The 21,095-nt window shown below is 41.9% G+C and overlaps 3 protein-coding genes across 3 annotated transcripts; all 3 read left to right on the top strand.

The window, feature by feature from the left end:
• The first annotated feature begins 1,013 nt into the window (after positions 1 to 1,013).
• Positions 1,014 to 8,547, top strand: LOC308139299 (uncharacterized protein). Its single transcript, XM_080508696.1, has 7 exons — positions 1,014 to 1,122; positions 2,209 to 2,550; positions 3,259 to 3,369; positions 3,909 to 3,949; positions 4,155 to 4,239; positions 4,984 to 5,011; positions 7,186 to 8,547. Exons 1-7 carry the CDS (start codon positions 1,089 to 1,091, stop codon positions 7,313 to 7,315), a joined length of 771 nt encoding a protein of 256 aa, XP_080364822.1. The 5' UTR covers positions 1,014 to 1,088; the 3' UTR covers positions 7,316 to 8,547.
• Positions 8,548 to 11,468: 2,921 nt separating this feature from the next.
• Positions 11,469 to 13,088, top strand: LOC308139742 (cornifelin homolog B-like). The gene is made up of 3 exons (XM_080509255.1): positions 11,469 to 11,582; positions 11,674 to 11,828; positions 12,737 to 13,088. Exons 1-3 carry the CDS (start codon positions 11,480 to 11,482, stop codon positions 12,857 to 12,859), a joined length of 381 nt encoding a protein of 126 aa, XP_080365381.1. The 5' UTR covers positions 11,469 to 11,479; the 3' UTR covers positions 12,860 to 13,088.
• Positions 13,089 to 13,664: 576 nt separating this feature from the next.
• nhp2 (NHP2 ribonucleoprotein homolog (yeast)) lies at positions 13,665 to 19,304 on the top strand. Its single transcript, XM_080508877.1, has 4 exons — positions 13,665 to 14,097; positions 15,182 to 15,251; positions 15,579 to 15,684; positions 19,041 to 19,304. The coding sequence occupies exons 1-4, from the start codon at positions 13,935 to 13,937 to the stop codon at positions 19,164 to 19,166; spliced, it is 465 nt and encodes a 154-aa protein (XP_080365003.1). The 5' UTR covers positions 13,665 to 13,934; the 3' UTR covers positions 19,167 to 19,304.
• Positions 19,305 to 21,095: the final 1,791 nt, after the last annotated feature.

Consider the following 21,095-nt stretch of genomic DNA (forward strand, 5'->3'; position numbering starts at 1 on the left):
ATGATTTGTCTGCACTCAAGTGGTTTCTTTAGAAAAATTGTGAAATTGGATAATTCCCACGTAGAGGAGAGTAACGCTGACTTCCGTCGTTCCCAGAGACACTTGTTCTGTTTTCCCTTTTGCTGAGGACTCCTGGTATTTTGGAAAAATGTTGGTAGAAATCACATGAGACACCAGCAGAAAAGACTGTGCTATAGTCCTCTCCTCTGTTTGCAAGAATCTTTTCTGGTACTGAGGAGAGTACTGGACCACTCAGGATTGTTGGTTTCATGACCTGATGGAATCTGTTCTGTTTGTGTCTTATTTTACTTCACTCTTACCATGTTTACACAAACCAGGTTTTTAGAAAAGCTGATGTATCCCCTCTATGTTTACAAAATAAATGTACATATCCACCTGGTTCAGAGCTGCTATGAGCAGCCAAACCTGCAGGGGGCAGTGTAACAAGAAGCGTGAAGCCGTGATAGCCGATCATAATCCCAGAAAAAAGCGCAACGTCATGAATTGTGACGCAAATATCCAACTACTCCTCTTTATATGCAAACAGAGGCACAGAGTTTTCACAAATCATAGTTTGTGGAGACTCTGAGCTGTTTTTGAGGAAATGCGCGGCTCAAACGCAGAGAAATACCAGTTGTTTAAATAGCCAGCTATGTGTCAACGTGGCTTTACTGTGTGATTGTCGTCACCTGGTGGCTTTGGAACCTAATGGACTGTGATGCTGCACCTCTGCTCTCCTGTGTTTCAGCTTTTCAGCACCTTCAGTAAAAACTTCACCCCCCTTGAACTTTGGATTTTTGATTTCCTCTTTTGAAACATAATGTCTTGTTTTCCCACAACAGTGTTCAGCATTATGAGTCCTCATTACCCCTCTGTTCCTCTTTATTTCTCTCTCTCTCTCTCTCTCTCTCTCTCTCTCTCTCTCAGTGCATGTGTCTTGATGCTGCAGGGTTTTTTTTTTTGTTTTGTTTGTTGTGTTATTCTTTGGTGGTCTCTTCCGTCTCTGAACCGTCTCTCGTTTCTGACACTCTGTGGTGACTCATCGTGTTTCAGGTTGGTCAACCTCACTCTGTCGTTGACGTTCCGTCATGAAGGGTTCTCTGCTGCTCGTTCTCCTCGCAGGTAAAGAAAAACTCAATCTTGACTCGATGTCAGGACATTTTCACTTTGAGTCTTCTATCTTTGCATTAGTTTTGTTTTTTAATTCACATTTGCACAGTTCTCTGGACGGTGATTGGTGAGTTTTGGTGAAGTGGCTTGAGACTCTTCAATGTCTTTGCAGGACAGTTGACTGGATTCTGACTCGGTCTGTCCTCTCGGTTCATTTTGACTTTCTTATCGACTCGTTTCAATTGTCATTTTCGTTCAAAGTTTAACTTGTTCTCAAATGGTTATTCCACCGAATCTCAGTTCAGTTTGGACGTCAGACTTTTTAAACGTGACTCTTAAATGGAGACTTGTCGAGATCTTGGCTCCAACATTCCCGCCAGCCTGAGCAGGGCAGCGTTATGGAAGCTGGATGGCGTCTTCATCTTGAACCTTCTCCTGAGACTTGAACTTTAGATAGATAGATAGATAGATAGATAGATAGATAGATACTTTAATGATCTCCAAGAGAAATTACAACTAATTTTCCACAATCAGATTTCAGTGGAAACAGAACTGTTGTTCTGACCGGTTCTGACTCGTCTGTTGAACCCGTCTCTGACTCCTTTTGACTTTAAATGACAGTAAACCTTGTTCTGGACCTCTCTTGACCTGAGAAGTGACTTTATTTTGACACTGTTTGAAAAATGTGTGATGTTTTTTTGGCTCTTTCTGTTGTTTTAATGTTTATTGAATATTTTGCTTCACGGTTTTACTTGATGTCTCTTTTGCTCGAGGGTCTTCTCCAGGTCTGTCTGGATGTTTGCCTTTCTTTCATTTGACTCAGGATATTTCTTGATTTTGGAACTGTCCTGACTCATCACTTCCTTTCTGACTCAATTTGAGATCTCAGTCGATATCAGAGCCTGTTTAAACACAACTGTAGCTTCTTTTTCTTTTAGTCTGGTGAATATTTGGCTCTGTTTTGTTTTGGTGGCGACCGTCTTTCATGGTTGTTGTGATTGATTCAACTCATAATTCTACTTTTAGGAGGGTTTTTTTGTGGAGTTTTGGACTCTTGTGGAGGTCTGACTTCTTCTCCTTGTTTCTCTCTGTTTTCAGTCTCTACATGCAGCTGTAGGACCATTGTATGTGAAACGGGTCAGAACATCACTCTGACCTGTAAATATAACGTTAAATATTACAATCCTCTGCCGGTCTGCTGGAATCGAGGACAAATCCCGTTCAGAGGTTGCGACAATATCCTCGTCTCCACAGATGGAGTCAGTGTGACTAAAGAGACCGCCGTCTCCAGCAGGTATCAGCTGCTTGGACGGCTGAACCGAGGGGACGTGTCTCTGACCATACTGAACCTCACGGAGGACGACGCTGGACGATACGGATGCAGAGTGGAAATACCGGGCTGGTTCAACGATGACAAACATCACTACGATCTGTCTGTTGGTGAGAAATCACTTTGAAACCCAACAAGTCTGTTTGAGGCGACGCCGACTCGCCTGGTAAAACACTTCATCCACCAAGTGTTGGTTCTTTGACTCCCTGTCTCACCCTGTCCATTGTCAAATGTGTCCTTGAAAAAAATAGAGAGATATTTATCATTCAAACAGAAACTCTTTGTCAGGATCAGTGATGCCGTTAATGTGTTAATTAGTAACACGTTACTCTCATATGACCACTTTTTTCAACGAGTAATTTACCGGGTTACTATTTCTGGGTTTTTTCTTTACATGACTTCAGTTCTTCAGTATAACTTTGTGTTTTCGATTTTTTGACGCTCAATCCCCAAGAATATTATAATCCTACAACACTCTAATACAGTTTAGCAAGTGGTGGTAAGTCTAGTAACCAACAGTGCTTTGGTTGAATTAGCATGAGCCGGCTAACATGCTAACTGATGCTAGGCTATGCTAACTCTTATAAATCAAGGTTGTTAGCATTTTCTTAGCCAAACAGCTGACCGTTGTTCTGAATTAAAAAACTGGTTTGAACTAAATTAATCTGTTATTTACAAGGCTTAGCTAACAGGCGCTAAGCTAGCAGAGACGTGCTATCTGTCAGTTAGCATGGGCTTTAGCTTTTATAATGAGACGCTCTACACCGTGCCGACAGCAGAGTTTGAATGACTGTAACACTCCGGTTGCTGTGTTCCAGTTCCACAACGGACCCCATCACCATCACCATCATCATCATCATCATCATCATCATCATCATCATCATCATCATCATCATCATCATGGGCTACAGCAACCAATGAGACTGCAGGTACGATGCGGAAGTGAGGATGTCGATAATAAGAACTTTAATGGGATCTAATCTGCTCTGTCATCTCACACTGAAACAAATAGAATAGTTGATTAAATCTGAAATATTGTGTTTGACCCTCAGTTTCTGCTTCTGCTGGAACCGCTGTGAACACCTCAGCTGTGTCAGTAATGTGTTCATGATGAACTGAACTTCCGACATTTACTTTAAACAATTACATTGTGTGTGTTTACAACAACATGTTTCAGCATGAGAGGGCAGGTAGAATGGATCCGGCCTGTGACCTCAAAGAAGAGAGGTTTTGAGTTCAAACTGAGGAATTCAACTTCTTACTTTGTAGTCAATTGTATTGACCAGAAAAGGAACGTGGCGGCCTGTTTATTAAACTGTTGGATGAATCAGTTGTCACAGAGGTTTTCCTGAGCAACTTCAGCAAAGATCTAAATTCAGAGGCTTCACTTCCTCTGTTTCCTCCGTGGTGACGTTACCGCTGACACAGCCCGGCTAAAAACGTCTGCTTTCGTTTCCTCGTCCCGCAGGTCACATGACCCCCACAGAAATGCCTGTGACCAGCGTGCAGGTGAGACGTCCCGTTTCCTGTCGCTTGATTCAGTTATTGCTCAATCTTGAGATTGAGTTTTTTTGTTTGTATGCTTTTGGGTTTGTTTTTTTTATCACATTTCACAAATCAGGACTTTTTATGAAATCCACTTTCCAGAATTCCAGAATTTGTACTTTTTGTTTAAATCGTCTGCATGTGTCTGCTGTGTTTGTGGTGTCCGCAGGAGGACGGGGGACTCACGGTGGCCCTGGTGAGCGTCCTCTTCGGGTTGGTGTTCATGGTCACGGCAGGAGGACTTTTCATCATCGGTGAGTTCAACCAGACTCACAGTGTTCACGGGCCACTAGATGCTGGAGATTCAACCTCACTGCTGTTTGACAGAATCAAACTGAGGATCATCTCAGAAAATGGGGGGGTGGGTGGGGGGGGGGATTCTCGTCCTTTCTGGACTTTGGCCTTGTTGTGGCAGAAGGACTTGTGTGTCCAGTGATCTCCAGAGCGATGCTGTAAGAAGCGTGTGCTCCTGGTAGGATGGGTCCAAGGTGACCGGGTCTGGACTGAAGACCCGGACCAACACGACCAAATCTGACCCAGGAACACACAATACAGCCAGTCGTGTAAGACAAGGGTCGCCGTGACTTGTACTCATGTAACCAGCAGCAGCTCAGAGTTTCCGGTCCTCCAGGATCACGGAGGCGAGGTCCTGGTAAGACCCCACCAATGGACTCCCCAGTCTTAACAGGCACGTTGGCAACAACTGGGTAACTTGTAAGGGGGCGACTGGGAGGAACTGATCAGAATCCAAGCAGTGAGTTGTTAGCCCCCCCCCCCCCCCCCCCCCCCCCCCCCCCCCACCATGTTCAAGAGCAGGTCACCGAGGTAATCAACAAGGCCCCAGCAGTAAAGGAGGGACACCCGGAAGTTGCTTGAATCTCTGTACCATTGTTAAATATGAATATTCATCATGATATTACAGAAAATACTGATGCAGGAATGTTACAAGTTGAGAGAAAATCTTCAGGGTTTTTTTTTTCCTGCTTGTGTTTCTGCAGGGAGACGATGGCGACGACTCAACAAGCTGTGAGTGACGCTTTATTTTGTCTCTGTCAGAATGTTCTAGCAAGTAAAAGCAGCTGTGATTTGAACGTCCTGTCAACAAATCGACGGTGCAAAGTGGTTTTCTGTTGAAAACAACACCAATATACACAAAACTGTATATTTGTCAGAGGGGGAAAAAATGCCGACGTGCCCAGAATTTAACAATGAAAAAAAAATGTCTAAAAAGTTTTCTATATAAATAAATACATACATACATACATACATACATACATACATACATACATACATACATACATACATACATATATAAAAGGTATTAGTAAAGAAATTTTACTTTAAAAATTGGAGCTTGAAATTGTTTACTTACAAATAAAGAATAAAACTAGAAACATCTTTGAAGAAAAATCTTACAATTTTAGAATATTGGATAAATTAAAAATATATATATATATTTTAAAGTTTGACATTTTGACACTTTGACACTTTAAGAAAGTTGAGTATTTGGGAGGATTAAAGTTAGAATTTAGAAGCACTTTTTATTTTAAGATATTATAGTTAAAGGTATAGTAGAGGATTTTCTTCTTCCGGGTGGATCATCAAAATAACTGGTCCTCCCAATTGTCAATCATTCTGGTGATATATGACGTAAGCCCGTCGTACGTGTTCGTCCCTGCGCGCAGCTCACTCCACACGGTTCTCATCATGCCGGTGGCCGACCCGACGCATTATTCTCGGACATTTTTACACAGTTTCACCCCCTCTGGTGCAAATCTTCTTGTAAAGTGAGCTTATGTGAGCGATGCCGACTTGTGACTTGTAAACAGAGCGTGCACGAGGAGAACTGGGCTCGTGCACGTCTCTCGCACGCGTTTTAGTAGGCGTTCCGTCTCGGGAGCAGGTACAGCGTTGCGCATGCGCATTTTTTTCAAACGGTGGAGAGGGCGGTTCTTTCCTAAAATTCCTGAAAATCCTCCTGTATACCTTTAAAGAAAAACTGAGAAAGAGAAATTTTTTTATGAACCTAAAATTTGTTCTGATACTAAAGTTGCAACATGAGTCAAAATTTAGGAGATTGAAACTGAAATGTGTTCCGTCCTCTGATTGGTTCGTGAGCAGGAATCTCCACGACTCAGTGTTTTCAGTCGCTGCATCAGCAGTTTATGTTTCACGTTTCAGAATGAACGTGAGACGAGCTGAAGACGAACCGCAGGGGGGGCAGGAACATTTTGAATCATGAAACTGGGTCAGAAATGTGATGTGAAGACCTCGTGGTGAATTCATGGCGCCGCAAAGCGCAGACTTCCAGGAAACCAGGGGTTTCTGTTCCCAGACGCTTTTTTAACGGTGGCAGAAAACTCAACGGTTTCGCTCACGCTTCTGATAATGTCACCGATCAAAGGTCACAAAACCGCCTCAACCACCACATTCTGGTGTCTCCGCTCACAGCGATGAGTTTTAATGTGACAAGACCTAAAGGAAAATCTTTAATTTTAGCTAATGAGACTTTGTTACCGATTGACAAATGGGTGATTTTGGATTTGAATTTCCATGAAAACAACATGAAAAAAAATTAAGATTGTGAGATTAAATATGTTCACTCAATACAAATGAAATAAAAAAAAATGTTTCCTGATATCAGACTTTTACCCAGCGGAAAAAACCAACATAACCCATTAAATGTAAAAAGCCACAAATATAAGAGACAAAATGAAGACTTTTTTCCAGACTTTCGTGAATAATTCTGTGACAATTAATAGAAGGAGGAATAGAAAGAAAGAAAGAAAGAAAGAAAGAAAGAAAGAATCTGGCCCGTATACATGGCAACAATTCATTGCCAAAGTAAAAATGCATAGTTTTTTGTGTTTTTATGTTTCTAGAAAGGTTTTGCATTTGCATGGCAACATTCAGAAAACAATGTCTGTTTCCATGGAAATGGCAGAAACACCCCCCCCCCCCCCCCCCAAAAAAAAAAAAAGATGTAGGAGCATGTACGGCGATGAGTGGGTGCTTAGGAGCCGTTTTCAGAAAGTTGTGTTTTCAGTGGCGCCAGGTGCCGTTGTTATGTGAACAGACCCCAGAATGCCACAAACGTTTTGTGTTTTGACTTAAAGTCGTTGCCGTGTGAACGAACCGATGACAGGACTTTGTTCCGGCCGCCTCCTCTGAGTTCTTCTTCTTCTTCTTCTGTGGTGCAGACCTCAGCCGCGGGCGGTGGGCTCGGTGGGCTTCAGCTCCACCTCGTCTTCGCTGCAGCTGCACAGCCGGAACTCCGCCGTGGACAACATCTACCAGATCGACGAGGCCGAGTACGACTACTGCCCCTGAGCACCGAGGCTCCGCCCACTCACCTGCCCAGCTCACCTGTGACCTCTGAACCCTCTGTGACCTGTGAGCCCACCTGGGCCTGACGAGTCTCGGTGGAGCCCCCTGGTGGTGGACGTGAGTCTGGAGGCGTCTCAGTGGAGCCCCCTGGTGGTGGACGTGAGTCTGGAGGCGTCTCAGTGGAGCCCCCTGGTGGTCCACGTGGCACAAAAAACTGTTGAATTGGACTCGTGCTGCATTCAAGATCCATCAGAATCAGCGCTTAGTGACTTGACTCCATTTTAAGATGCAAATTCATGAAATACCTGAGTTCACTAAATATATATAAATTTAAGTTACATGGAAGAACTTTTTTTTTTTTACAGTTTTTTTTTAATTATTTATATACGTATCAGCGGCAGCAGCATGTTTTATCATCACACCAGGCTACATTCAAATGTCTGCTAATTTATGTGTACAAATTGAAGTTGTTGGTTTTTTTTAACTTTATTTCTAAGTTAAGCTCCATGAGAATATCTGAGGATTTTGATATCACTTTGAAGGATGAACCAATTGATGTTGTAAAATTGACTTTTACTCATATTATGTTTTATTATTTCAGTATGTCACTATGATCCCACAGCAGACTCAGTTCTATCCGCTCAGTTAAATAATTAATTCTAAGTTCAAAATTCACTTTGAAAGTTTGACTGTCATAATGATGTGAAGTATCTTCTGAATATTTGAGACAGAGCTGCCACAGACTCCAATTTTCTTCTGTGTTTACATTGTTTTGTGTTAAAAATCAATGATGGGAGGCTTTTTTAAACTGTTATATTTAACTTCACACCAAACACTCTTCCGATATTAATGAACCTTCATATTTATCAGTTTACTGAAAAAGTATATGGTGATTTTTAACTGTGTGACATCAGTCTGTGTCCATAAATACTATTCCAATAATTATTTTATTCAAAACAAAATTCACTTATGATGTGTTTTAATGTCATCTGGGAGTTAATACATTTAAGTTAAACACATTTAGAATATCTGTAAAGTTAAATATAAATATTAAGAATCACATTTTTGTATTTTCTGCAACGTGACGTCAGTCTGAACCAAACTCAATTCACTTTTCTGGTAATTTATTGTAGTTTTGTATATTGTTGAATTTTAGTCTGATTCTCAAGTCTGAACTTTATTATCAGTTTGATGTAAGTATTTTCTTTCTGTGTGATTTCAGTCTGCAGCTGAAATCTGCTGATTTCACATCATTTTCTCTGTAAATAAACACCAACGATGAATTAAGCTGTTTGTTTTTCACATTTCTGTTTCACATTAATAAGAAACATCATTGAATTTTTCTTATATATTGATTGATTGAGTCAACTGATTTCAATCATTTTGAATATGAACTTGACTGAAGCGGGACATGAATGATGCAGCGACGATCACTGAGCCGCTGTTAGCCGCTGTTAGCCACTGTTAGCCGCTGCTAGCCGCTTCAATCTAACACATTAGCCTCGCAGTGTTTTCTCCAAGACAAACAAATATTTTCAATATATATACGTTACAAATAGAGGCCAGGAAGAAGAAGAAAAACAAACAGCTGTAACTGCCAGGTGATTCTATGACGAGAAGACCAATCATCCAACCAAACTCGTTTATCAGGTTCATCAGAAACTTCACCTGCTGGAAACCGACCAATCGGATCAGACCAAGGCTCACACAGGTAAGAGAGCGCCTGCTGCTTCGCCTCTCTGTCCTTTACTGTCGTTTTTTCATGTCTTTACAGGAACTCAAATCTGTATTCAGATTAATATGTAGATATGTAGTTTATTTCAGTCACACCAGGGTTGGCTGGTTGCTTAGTAAAGATGTGACATCTTTTCCTCATCAGACTCCATTCAAATATCTACTCATTTAAAATGATTCTGTTGATTTTCATGGATTTCCTAACAGCTGATCGTGAGCATTTATCTGTTGACAATGATTTATACTTTTTAGAAACATAGATTCAAACTCCAGAGTCCAGTCAGATAACGTGACACTTCAGTATTATGGAATAATAGTGGTGAGTTGATAGAAATTGTTGATTGTCTGAGCAGAAGCTGTGCCAGCCTCCATTCAACTTTCACCCTGTTTAAGGTTAAGTTGATACTGACGTGAGTCACTTTTACTAAAGTCATTCATATATATGTGCTTATTATCTGATATACATGTGCAGCTGTTGATGGATGGATGGATGTATCGTTAGGTTATTTGAGGAATAACGTTTGTGTATTTTTAGACTATGGTTGGTTGTTGCTAATAATCCATTCTTATCTGCATCCAATTTTCAAAAAAAAAATGTTTTAATAGCATTTTAAACCTCCATTCACAAATCAGCAAATGTAACATTTATATACTAGAAAATTAATCTGAGAATTGAATCATTACTTAAATATTATTTATGTATTTTCAGACATTTCTTTTATATTTTTATAAGCTAAACATGCACAATATTCTATTAAATCCTTTCATAATGTACAAGTAATGTATCAGGGCCACAAGTATTTATGTTTATATTGTTCTCTATAGCTGCTAATGATCCAGACCAGACTCTATTGTTAAGGCCCTTTGACCCTGAACTTCCTTGTCTAAAAAAAGTCTGAAGACAACGAGACACGTTTTGCCATTTATTAAGCAAAGAGAGCAAAGTGCAATGTTGAGAAATAAAAAACAAACCACCTCTGGGCGCCACACCATCGATTTCAAAGTGTTTTCTTTGAGGTGTCGGTTGCAATCGGTGGGGCTTTACACAACTGGTCAATTTGGGAAAGGATGTCTTGTTGCCAGGCAGAAAAGACGTCCCAGATGTTCACATGTGAAAATAGTCTGTGGAGGATTGTTGTTTTTCTGGAGTTTTCTGTGGCCACATATGGCTTCAGCAGTTTCACCAAGTTTAATAATGAATAGTGTTGTTCTATTGTCCGATTAGACACAGTGGGCCAGACTTTACTGAAGCGTCTTGAACAAAGACAGTTTATTCTGGCATGTAGGACTCAAATAGCATAGGAGTATAATTATTAATATAACATTATGGTCTTTAGCTTTATTAGTGTCATATTCTTCACTCCTAAAAAAGACATCCTAGCATTTTCAGTCATGGTAGAGTCATTTCAGCTGCTCAACAAACTCCACTCCACCAGACTTTATAGTCCTAGTGAAATGTAAAACACTACTTTGCAAAAAACGATAGTTGGGGTTCTACTTCTAAGGTTCCTCCGACTCTGCCCCACCACTGTTGTCGCATAACAAAGTTATTTGAATTTTGAATCTCCAGCCGAGGAAGTCGGGGGAATCCTTCTTCGTGAGCGTGACGTCAAGAGTTGTGCAGATCTCCATCTGTTGTGTTTATATCGGCTTGTTTCCTCTTAAATATCGTAGTTTTAACAGTGTTTTGAAGTTATAGTCGGCGTTTTATGAGCCTTGATGAAAGATTGAGCCTGGAAGAGACTGAGAGAGGAGAAAAGGAGCACAGGCGGCGGGAGCGGCTAGCCGCTAGCTCGCGTGGCTAGCGGCTAGCGGGAGCCGCTAGCTCGGGCAGCTAGTAGACGATCAAGTAATACCTGGACTCATCTTCGGTGATTCCGCAGTCGGAAAAGCGCTTTGACATGATCCAGGAAGTCGTTCTGCCAAAAGTCAGGAGCCTCAAAGCCTCAAAGGTGAAAACTGGCGGCTGCTGAGACGAGGAGACGAGGACGAATGGAGGACGAAGCGTCTTCTGCTTCCTCAAACATGTTCCAGACGGGGTCACCGATGGCAGAACCACCTTCTGGGTCTTCTTCATCAATCACTGGGTTTGAAATGATGATGATGATGAAATATGGTTAAATTCAGCCTCTTCGTGGTCAAAACTCTGATCCTCCATAACGTAAACACAACTTGGGCGTGTGCACAACCAGTGACGTCACTCTATTATTGTCAGAAGCTCCGCCCAGCAGCCAAAATACCCTGTTTATCGGATATTTTCTCACAGATTGTCGTGTTTTAACATTTTACCCTTGGACCAGTTGGCATAAAAAATGTCCCTAGAAGCGACAGCCAGAGTGTTTTGGAGGTCGAATTTTCATTTCACTAGGACTTTAAGTATTTGCTCATTTGAAGAATCATTGAGATTCTGGATTCTGATTGGTCGGGTGTAGGATGAGTTGGACGGTGTCGACGCAGCCGCAGGCCGCCATTCTTTCCTACGAAGACGGTGAATGGATGTCCGGGATCTGCGACTGCTGGCAGGACAAGAGACAGTGTACAGTAAACACACACAAATAAACAAATAAAGACACGGTGGCGGTGTGGCGCTCACGTGTGATTGTTTGGTTGCTGCTGTGTTTCTGCAGGCTGTTTCGCCTGCTGGTGCGGTCCTTGCTTCGCCTGTCGGACCACTAAAGAGTTCGGTGAGTGTCTCTGTCTCCCCCTGCTGGACATCTTCAGCTGCTGCCATCCTGTCACCATGTCCGTGAGGTTGTCGGTGCGACGCCGCTACAGCATCAGAGTAAGGACGACAAACCACATGGCTCTCCTTTGGAAACACCCAGTTGTAGCATTCCAGTTCCCAAATATTCTCCTGTAGTTTTTAATGCTAACGCCTTCGATGAACCCTTTTTTGTGCTTCACCCTCTTTGGTTGATTTGTTTTTCCCTTTAAATGTGCAAAATATTAATAGTTGCATTTCAAATTTAAAAATTTGCAATGAAACAAATGATCAATATCAGAGGACTTTATGTTAATATAATGGTAGTATTAGGTTTGTTTAGGATGATATTTTTCTGCTAAAAGCAGCTTGTTGTGATCATTGTTATGTGAAAGTCTCAAAAGACGCTTATTGAAAAAATGGATTATCATTTTTAATGCTGTTTTGTTTTTTAATTGACATTAGTCATTGGATGTTTGATAGACAACAATGGCTATGTATGAAGGGAGAACACCCTCCCCCCCCTCCTGTGCTGCGTTCAGGGCCCTCTGTGCCACGTTTACACTTGCTTTGTGTGATAATTCCCCTCAACATTGAACAAAGAAAATCTTCATTGCACGCCCGGTTCAGAGCTGCTATGAGCATCCAAACCTGTAGGGGGCAGTGTAACAAGAAGAATGAAGCCATGACAGCCAATCAGAATCCAGGAAAATCAAGACGTCATGAATTGTGACGTAAATCTCCGTCTCCCCCCCTTTTAAATGCAACGTGAGACAGTTTTTCAAAGTCTCCACTGCCGTCAGAGTTTTCATGAATCGTCATTTGTGAGACTCATAGTTGCGTTTAACTGTAAATGTGCCGTACATACGCAGAGAAATATCACAGTTTTTAAATAACCGGTACGTGTAAACGTGGCCCGAGTTCCCTCCTGTGTTTGTTTGTACGGTAGTTTCTTTAACCCCCCCCGCCCCCTGTCGTGTTGCGTTCAGGGCTCCCTGTGCACAGACTGTGTGTTCTCCACCTGCTGCACCTCCTGCGTCTGGTGTCAGTTATCCAGAGAGATGAAGAGGAGGGAACTCCCCACCGTGCTGGGAGACATCATCAGCCGCTGAAGGCATCGTCACTGGCCCACAAATGACCTTTATAGTCTTTATTTATCCATCAAGTGTTTGTCATAGACTTTTCTTCTCGTCAGTTGGATGTTTATTTAGTTCTGTTTACGTCTGCATTCAGTTTGTACATATTGTATCTTTAGAATATCTGTCTAGTTTTGATATTTAATGACGTGTTTGTTTCTCTGTCGTTTCTCTTTCATTCACAAACAAAGAAAAAAGAATTGCATTTCCGAATCTCATTTTTCTCCAAACAGGTGAAACTATATTTTAGCTTTATGATGAATAAAGTAACATACATGTCATTTTTATTTATTTTTTTTTGTTCTTTTGTCTGTTCTTCAGTTTACAAATCAGTATCTAAAACATCAGAATATTTCATAAGACTGTGAAGGTATATTTTTTTACATGTGTATTTGTGTTCTGTGCTGCAGAACCTCAAGTACCTGCAATTCACACACTCATAATCACAAAGCAAAATACATTCCCTGCAATCTTGAGTTCCTATTTTTCTTTTCTGGCACGTTTCTTAGAATTTTAAAATTAAAGACGCATTTAGAGTAGAAATGTATTTGTTTTCAATTCGGTTTCATTTTCTGAGACATCAAAATTTTTCATTTCATTTTCCCGTCAACATCTTGACATCAATATCTTGGTGTTCTTGAAATGAAGTTTGGTTTTCTTTCAATATCTTTTCCCCCCATGTAATTTTGAATTTTTCTCAATATTAATTTTTTTTGCTGAAATGTTGTCCTTCAAAACATATTTTTGCTTTTTTTCTTTCAAATTTAAGAGTTTTTTTTTTTGTCTTGTTGTCTTGCCATGAGTTATTGCAGTTTCCTCCTCGGCCGCTCGGGGCGCGCTGTCTGCTCCTGCAGTTCCACTCCGGGGCGCAGAGGGCGCTCTCTCTCACTCTCTCGCCCTCTGGTGCAGCTTTCCTGCAAAAGCCAGCGGCAGAAGAAGAAGTCTAAACACGTGTCTCCCACACTGAGAACCAGCTGAAGTTTAGCTCTTAAAAAGCGTCCTAGCGTCGTGGTTTCGCGTTTTGTTTTTGTAGTCGAGGAAGTGTTGAGGCATGACGAAGGCGAAGAAGGAGAAGGGGGATGCGGAGGAGGCGCCCGAGACTCCGGGAGGCTCCGAGAAAACCTACCAGGAGCTGATCGCCAACGTGAACTGCATCGCTCAGCCGCTGGCCTCCAAGAAGCTCAGCAAGAGGCTCTACAAGTGCGTCAAAAAGGGTGAGAGCCGACACAAAACTGCGCCAAACCTGAAGAAGAAGCTCTGTAAACAGGCCCGAAACGACAAATGTTAAGCAAGAAGCTGTCTTGCCGTCAAAAAGGGAGAGAAATGATAGGAAATGGCATCAATTTGCAGTGACTGTGCCTCATCAGTGATTAAAATTGACGTTGACACTAAAATAAGCCAGGTTCCATTCTGAAAACCTCCACTTGATTATTCTATCAAGATCCAGATGTGAACACGAAGTGCATTAAAGTAGACTTTGTTTATCTTCACTACCTTTGGCTTTATGAACCATCTTCCAGGAGTTTTGCCTTAAACTGATCTTTTTAAGGCACAATAATTGTTTTCATATTATAATATCATTTAGAGTGGATTTTTTTTCTCCTGGTTTTTTTTTTTTTGTCAAGAACTGTCACCAAAGTATCAAAGAATAGATTTAGACTACTGAATGTTAATTTTAAAGAATTGACTAAGGACTTCCTGTGATGATCCCGATGAAAACAATAATCTATGACATGAAATGAAGCTCTTTACGCTGATCTGTTAATATCATTCATAAAAAAGTTCCCCCATAGTTGTCTCTTGGTGAAGTTGACGTGAGGATGTCAAGTTTTAACTGTTTGAGGAGATGACCATACTGCATTTCAAAAATCTTGCTTGAAACTTGACGTTTAAATGATGTAAGAGATTAAATGATGTTTCATTTAGTCGAAGTGGTCAGTTTGTAATTTGACAGTTAATATTTTCAGTTGTCAAACTCCATTCAGAAATCCACTCATTTAAAGATTAATATCCCGACATTAACTTTTATCTTGGACATTAAAAGAAAAGCTGCACATCTTCTAAGGTCATTTTTAATAGTTCATCTTTGCATGTATTTGTAAATTCACAGCCCAGAAACCTAAATCCAGTCGGAACGATCCGTGATCTGTGATTGAGACATATCAAACATTGCTTTAGAATCAGACGGCTGGACTCGGTTCAGACAGAGTGGACCAGCTTCTGCTTGTTAACTGATTTAAACCGTCTGTACGGGACTTTAAATAAACCAAGCTGGACTCTTGATTTTTCTGTTTCCAGCGGCCAAACTGAAGAACATCCGGCGAGGCGTGAAGGAGGTCCAGAAGTTTATCAACAAAGGAGAAAAAGGGTGAGGGTGGTTGTCGTCCTGGAGCCGTCTGCCATCATCTACTTCATTTAGTTATTTAATTTCACACAGACGTCAGCGACTATGACTTGCGAATACCCAAAATAGCTTGTAGAGGTCCTCCGTGATTGTCCTCCTGCTGCTGCTCTGTCCGCTCTCTTGAATCGCCATGGCAACCAGCTCTTCTGTTGCTGAATGACCATCTGTCTCAGTCGTCCCTCATTTCAACCAACATTGCCAACGGCTGCATTCACACTGTTTTAAAATTCCCTTCGTTTGTGTTTTAATTGCCCATTTGTTTGTTTGTTTTTGTGTATTTTGGGACTGCAGCCTGGTGGTGTTGGCGGGCGACACGCTGCCCATTGACGTCTACTGTCACCTGCCGATCATGTGCGAGGACAGAAGTCTGCCGTACGCCTACCTCCCGTCCAAAGTGGTGAGTCGGCCTTGGAGACCCGTGTTAAAGGTGTAACAATGTGGGTACCGTTTGGTACCGGCGCCATGAGACCAGGGCTCCACATGAAGGCTCGTCTGAACGCCCGGGGTGAGAAAAAGCTCTGTTCAGCCAACTGAAGCGTCCAGCCGACTTGCCCAAACGGTTTGTTTTTTATGTTTTTTTTTGGTGATATTTTCACGTTTTTTTTGCCAAAAATCACTTTGTGTCGCCAACGGATCGCGCCACTGCAGGGCGCGGACATTTCTCGCCCCGAGAGCGTGATCACGTGATTCTCGCGTGAACGAGGTGATCGTATATGAAGACTGCAGCTGCTATTTTCCTCCCGATCCGTGTTCCTCATTCTGGTCCGTGACGCTGCGTCTGACCTGGAAAACATGCATTCTGATTGGACATCGTCACGTAATTCCTCGGGAATCCGTCCAATGACGTCGTCTGGGAAACTCCTCCTCGTCCGCCATTTTGAATCTTTTAGTTCCGTCAACATTCAGATCGTCACCAGAACGAATTAAAAACTCAGTCGACTTCAACACAAAAAAACAACTTCAACTGAAACGACGTATTTTTGATTATTTATACTTTCTAATCCCGAAGTTTCTTAACTTTTTATGGTTCAGAAAAAAGTTGGAGGAGGATTTGATTTGTTATTGACCAATATAATAAAAATACATGTCACACATTTACCATGTTATTGAAATAAATGCACATGGATAAAAAGTGACTAATACAGTAAATAAGGTGTGTCAGTATGTAGTAGTGTGGTAGTAGGCTGTGACGCTCCAATCTTAATATTATCACATTTATATCAGACTAACACCGCAAAAAGCTGTTTATTATACATATTATTATTATATTGTACATATTATTATACGCTACTCACAAAAAGTTAAGGATATTTGGCTTTCAGGTGAAATTTATGGAAAATGTAAAAAGCTCACGCTACAGTGATATCATATCATGGAAGTAGGACATTTAAGTAGAATTTCCTCATCTCAAACAATTTATTGAAGCAAAAGTTAACAATGGTGGGTACACCACAACAAGAAATGTCAACGTCTCAATAACTGGTGATGTGCCCTTGAGCATCAATTCCAGCTTGACAACGACGTCTCATGTTGTTCACAAGTCGACTTATTGTCTGCTGAGGCGTCCCACTCTTCTTGAAGGGCAGCCCTCAGGTCATTGGGGGTCTGGGGTGCAGAGCCTCTACACGGCGACTCAGCTGATCCCACAGGTTTTCAATGGGATTCAGGTCTGGAGAAAGTGCAGGCCATTCCACTGGAGGTCCACTGGAGGTCCACTGGAGGTCCACTGGAGGTCCAGCAGCCTCCAACAGCCGTTCCCTGATGATGTGACCTCGATGAGCTGGAGCATTGTCGTCCATGAAGATGACATTAGGCCTGTGTTGTTCATGTAGAGGCACAATCACTGGATTAATGATGTTATTCAGGTAGTACGGGCTTGTCACTGTACCATTCACAAAGTGTAGGGCAGTTCTGTACCGACTGCCCACACCGTAACACCGTAACACCGTAACACCGTAACACCGCCACCACCAACAGCTGGTCTGGTGACAACAGTGGCTGATGCATAGCGCTCTCCTGGACGTCTCCTGGACGTCTCCAACATCGTTGGAGGCCATCATTTCTGCTCAACATGAATCGACTTTCCTCAGAGGACAGCACTGAGGCCCACTGGTCCCTCGTCCAGCGTAAATGCTCCCTGGCCCATCAAGACGACGACGCCTGTGCCTGGTGGTGTGGTCAGGCACCTTGCAGGTGGTCTAGAGCAGACCACGCTGATGTAAACGGTTTCCAATGGTCTGACGTGACACTTGGGGGGCCTCTCGCCTCCGTGCCTGGAGTTGAGTGGCCTTCGTAATCCGGTTTCTCAGGCGTTGTGCACGATGTAGCGGTCATCAGCATGGGATGTGGCCAAAGGACGTCCACTTCTACACCTTTCTGTGACTCTTCCAGTCTCTGTGTCTGTTCAACCTGCTGATGACTCTGTGACACTGAGCTCAGTGGACACTCCGTCTGAGGACGTCCTGTTTGAAGCGTCACAATGGCGTGGTACTGTTGATCCATCGTTAGGTGTGGTCTTGGTCTCGTGATGTCAAAATGTGAACAGCATGTTGAGGACGACTGTTTAAACACCAGCTCTAATTGAATGAGGACATTTATTGGTCGATTACAGGATCAAACACCTGTTGGGAATTTTGCCGTTAAGCTCCTTGTTAGAGAACAGCAACTTGTGCAAAAAGTACTAAAACATTCAACAGTTGGACATGTGCATTCAAAAGCTTCGAGGAGGTCACATTAAGTTCACCTGTAAAGATTTGAATGCATTTTAGGCTCGTCCTGAAATTTTACCCAAAAGCCGAATATCCCTAACTCTTTGTGAGTAGTGTGTGTTTATTGGAGGCCAGTTGGCCTCCAATAAACACAGTGGGTGTTAATTGAACTCTGGGCTTTTTGCTGTGAAGAACAAAGTTAAACTCTAGATCAGGGGTGGGGAACCCTGGTCCTGGAGAGCCGCAGTCCTGCATGTTTTAGATGTTTCCCTGCTCAAACACACCTGCGTTCTCATGATGAGGCTCTGCAGAAGCTTGATAACGAGCCACTAATTGCTGTCAGCTGTGTGGGTGTGAGGACACACAGAAAGCGTGCAGGACTCTCCAGGACCAGGGTTCCCCACCGTTCTAGATTATTATAATAGTCTAAAGAGACATGCCTTCCCTGAGTTTCATTGCGATATCTTGATTATTAAACAAACTACAAGTGTTTTTATGTAAAACGTTATGTTGGTCAAATTCATACATTACCCAAGATTATACATTTACATTAAATGTCGGACAAGTAAAAATGTGTCTCGGCAAGTCAAATGTTTTTTGTTTTTTTTTCCTTCTTCTTTTTCATTTCCCCCTTAACGGAGTACCAAACCGTACCGACTTCTGTACCGAGGTACAGACCAAACCGTGATTTTTTTTTTGTGTACCGTGACACCCCTAACCCGTGTGTCAACATTCGCTGTAAAAACTGCGAACTTGCATTCATTATGCTTTATTTTATTGCTAAATACTAAAATGTGATTTGTAATTGTTCTTCTTGTGGTGCTTAAGATTTAAAAGTCAATATAAATGGTCATATCTGGTTGGTTCTACGTTTGTTTTCAGTAATTACCATACTAATGTTGTGTTTGTGTCAATATTTTTGTTGAAAATTTCAGATTTTGTTCATTGTCAAGTAAATGTTTGACTGAGCTATCTGAGGATTTCCTTTCTTTTTCTGTGAATGTTTTCGTGACGTGTTTTTGTCTCCGGTTCTCTGCAACGTCAGGATTTGGGTTCGTCGGCGGGCTCCAAGAGGCCGACCTGCGTCATCCTCATCAAGCCTCACCAGGACTACCAGGAGGCGTACGACGAGTGTGCGGAGGAGATGAGCAGCCTGCCCAAACCGCTTTAACACGGCAGCCAATCAGGAGGCAGGAGGATTTTAGTTCTTCTGTTTGAGTGAAATATTTCTGTCAGCTTTGGAAGTGTTTTGTGGTTTAAAATTATGATTTTGTATGAAAACTGTTTGTTTTTTTTAATTAAAAAATGTGAACCAACTGGATGCGTCTTGTCATGTTTTTAGATTTATTCCACTTCGACTGTATGTTGTTGAAACAGACTGGACAGTATTTGTTATAGACTATTCTAATATTTGTTTACATCCTAGCAGAATTTGTCTCCCAACAAGTAATGGATGCTTAAAAATGAGCCTGGAAATATTTTTTTTCATAAATTAGTCTTGCATTTCAGTCATAAATGTGTACATTTACCATTGATATACGAAAAGTGATCTGAAAGCATAAACAGCACTTGTCTTTTTACACATTTTGACATCCTAGTTCCAAAGTGGATAAAATTCAACACAGCTAATCAAACATTCTAAAGTGGTAATATTTTCAGATATGACAAAAACAAAGGTTCACAACACTTTAAATTTGTGGATCAATTCAGTAACTTGCAGACACTTTTCTGCCATAATTTTAGGTAGTTTTAGAAAAATTAATGAATTTTTTTCCAATCGTCATGCTTGTACTTTACTTGTGGTGTCCCTCAGGGATTAGTGCTGGGACCCACACTGTATTCTGTATAGATGACATATGGGGGTATTTCAAAAAGGCTAATTAATTTTGTTTGAAAATATTTTAGAGGCAGTTGGAGACAGAGAGATTACACAAGGAAGTTTAAGATTGGTCATATTCCATGCCTGGCCAGTAGGGGGCATTACTGCTTCTCATATCAGTGCTGCACGGAGTCTCCACAAGACGTTTTTAATCCTCCAGAAGCTTCAGGAACGTCTTCAGACATCATAGTTCTTCTCAGTATGGATACTCAGGCTGGGAAATGTAAAAAAAAAAAAAAAAGAATTAGAACTTGTTTAATGAAGTAAAAGTACAACCACAAGTTGGACATAGATGAACAAATCTGGTCAACTAGCATTTTATTCCCAATAAAACAAACCGTATATTTTGGGAGATACAGCATGCTAACTAATTAGAAGTCCTGTTTCACTTCTGAAAGTGAAAAAGTTGTTTTTTTGTCATTGTAATTTTTAGGAAACATGTAAACGTGGTTTCAGTTGCGGCCTGTTTGGCCCCTGGCCCTCGGAGGTGTGGAGGCGCTCCGCAGAGCAGCTGCAGTGAAAGTGTCTTCTGCTTGTAAACCTTCCTCCTCGCCCGTTCAGCAGGCGTGCTCAGACTCGCCCTGCCCATCGCTCCACATCCATGATGTTTAGAAACTCTTGTCATCTCCGACCCCGAGGCAACAGAAACTTTCCACTGCTGAGAGCCGCAGACCAAGAAGAGCGAGGCCGAGAGGATGCACCGATACTGGCGCCCGGTCCAATACTGCACAGAACTCATTCCAGTATACTACACGGCGAGTACGACGTAAGAACACAACGGAGCACAAACGGCGTACGTGTTGGAGAGTCTTTAACATTAATGACAAAAATAAGACAGACTGTAAAGTATGTTTCGCCTAAATGTCGGGAGGAGCCAGAAGAAACCAGCAACTTAATCGCCAGAGACATTTGGAGCAGCAGAGTTAGAACGATGTCGCTCATTAGCTAAAATGCTCAGTGGATCCAGGAGCGCCAAGCCGTGCTAAATGCTAAATGCTAAACACACCTACGACATTAGAGGTGATTAAAGTATGACAGAGACTCTTAACAGTGAGCTGGACCACGCAGTCCCCAGTAGCATAGCGCAGTGTGTAGCGAGATGCTACGCACGGCGCTATGCTACTGTTGGCTATAAGGATGTTGGCGGTTCGCGATGACGCGGGCAACGCTTAGCCTTCGCACGTCATTTGAGTAAGGAAATTAGGCTTAATGGCATTTTAT

Source organism: Blennius ocellaris (genome assembly GCF_963422515.1).
Source record: "Blennius ocellaris genome assembly, chromosome: 14".
NCBI classification, from domain to species: domain Eukaryota; kingdom Metazoa; phylum Chordata; class Actinopteri; order Blenniiformes; family Blenniidae; genus Blennius; species Blennius ocellaris.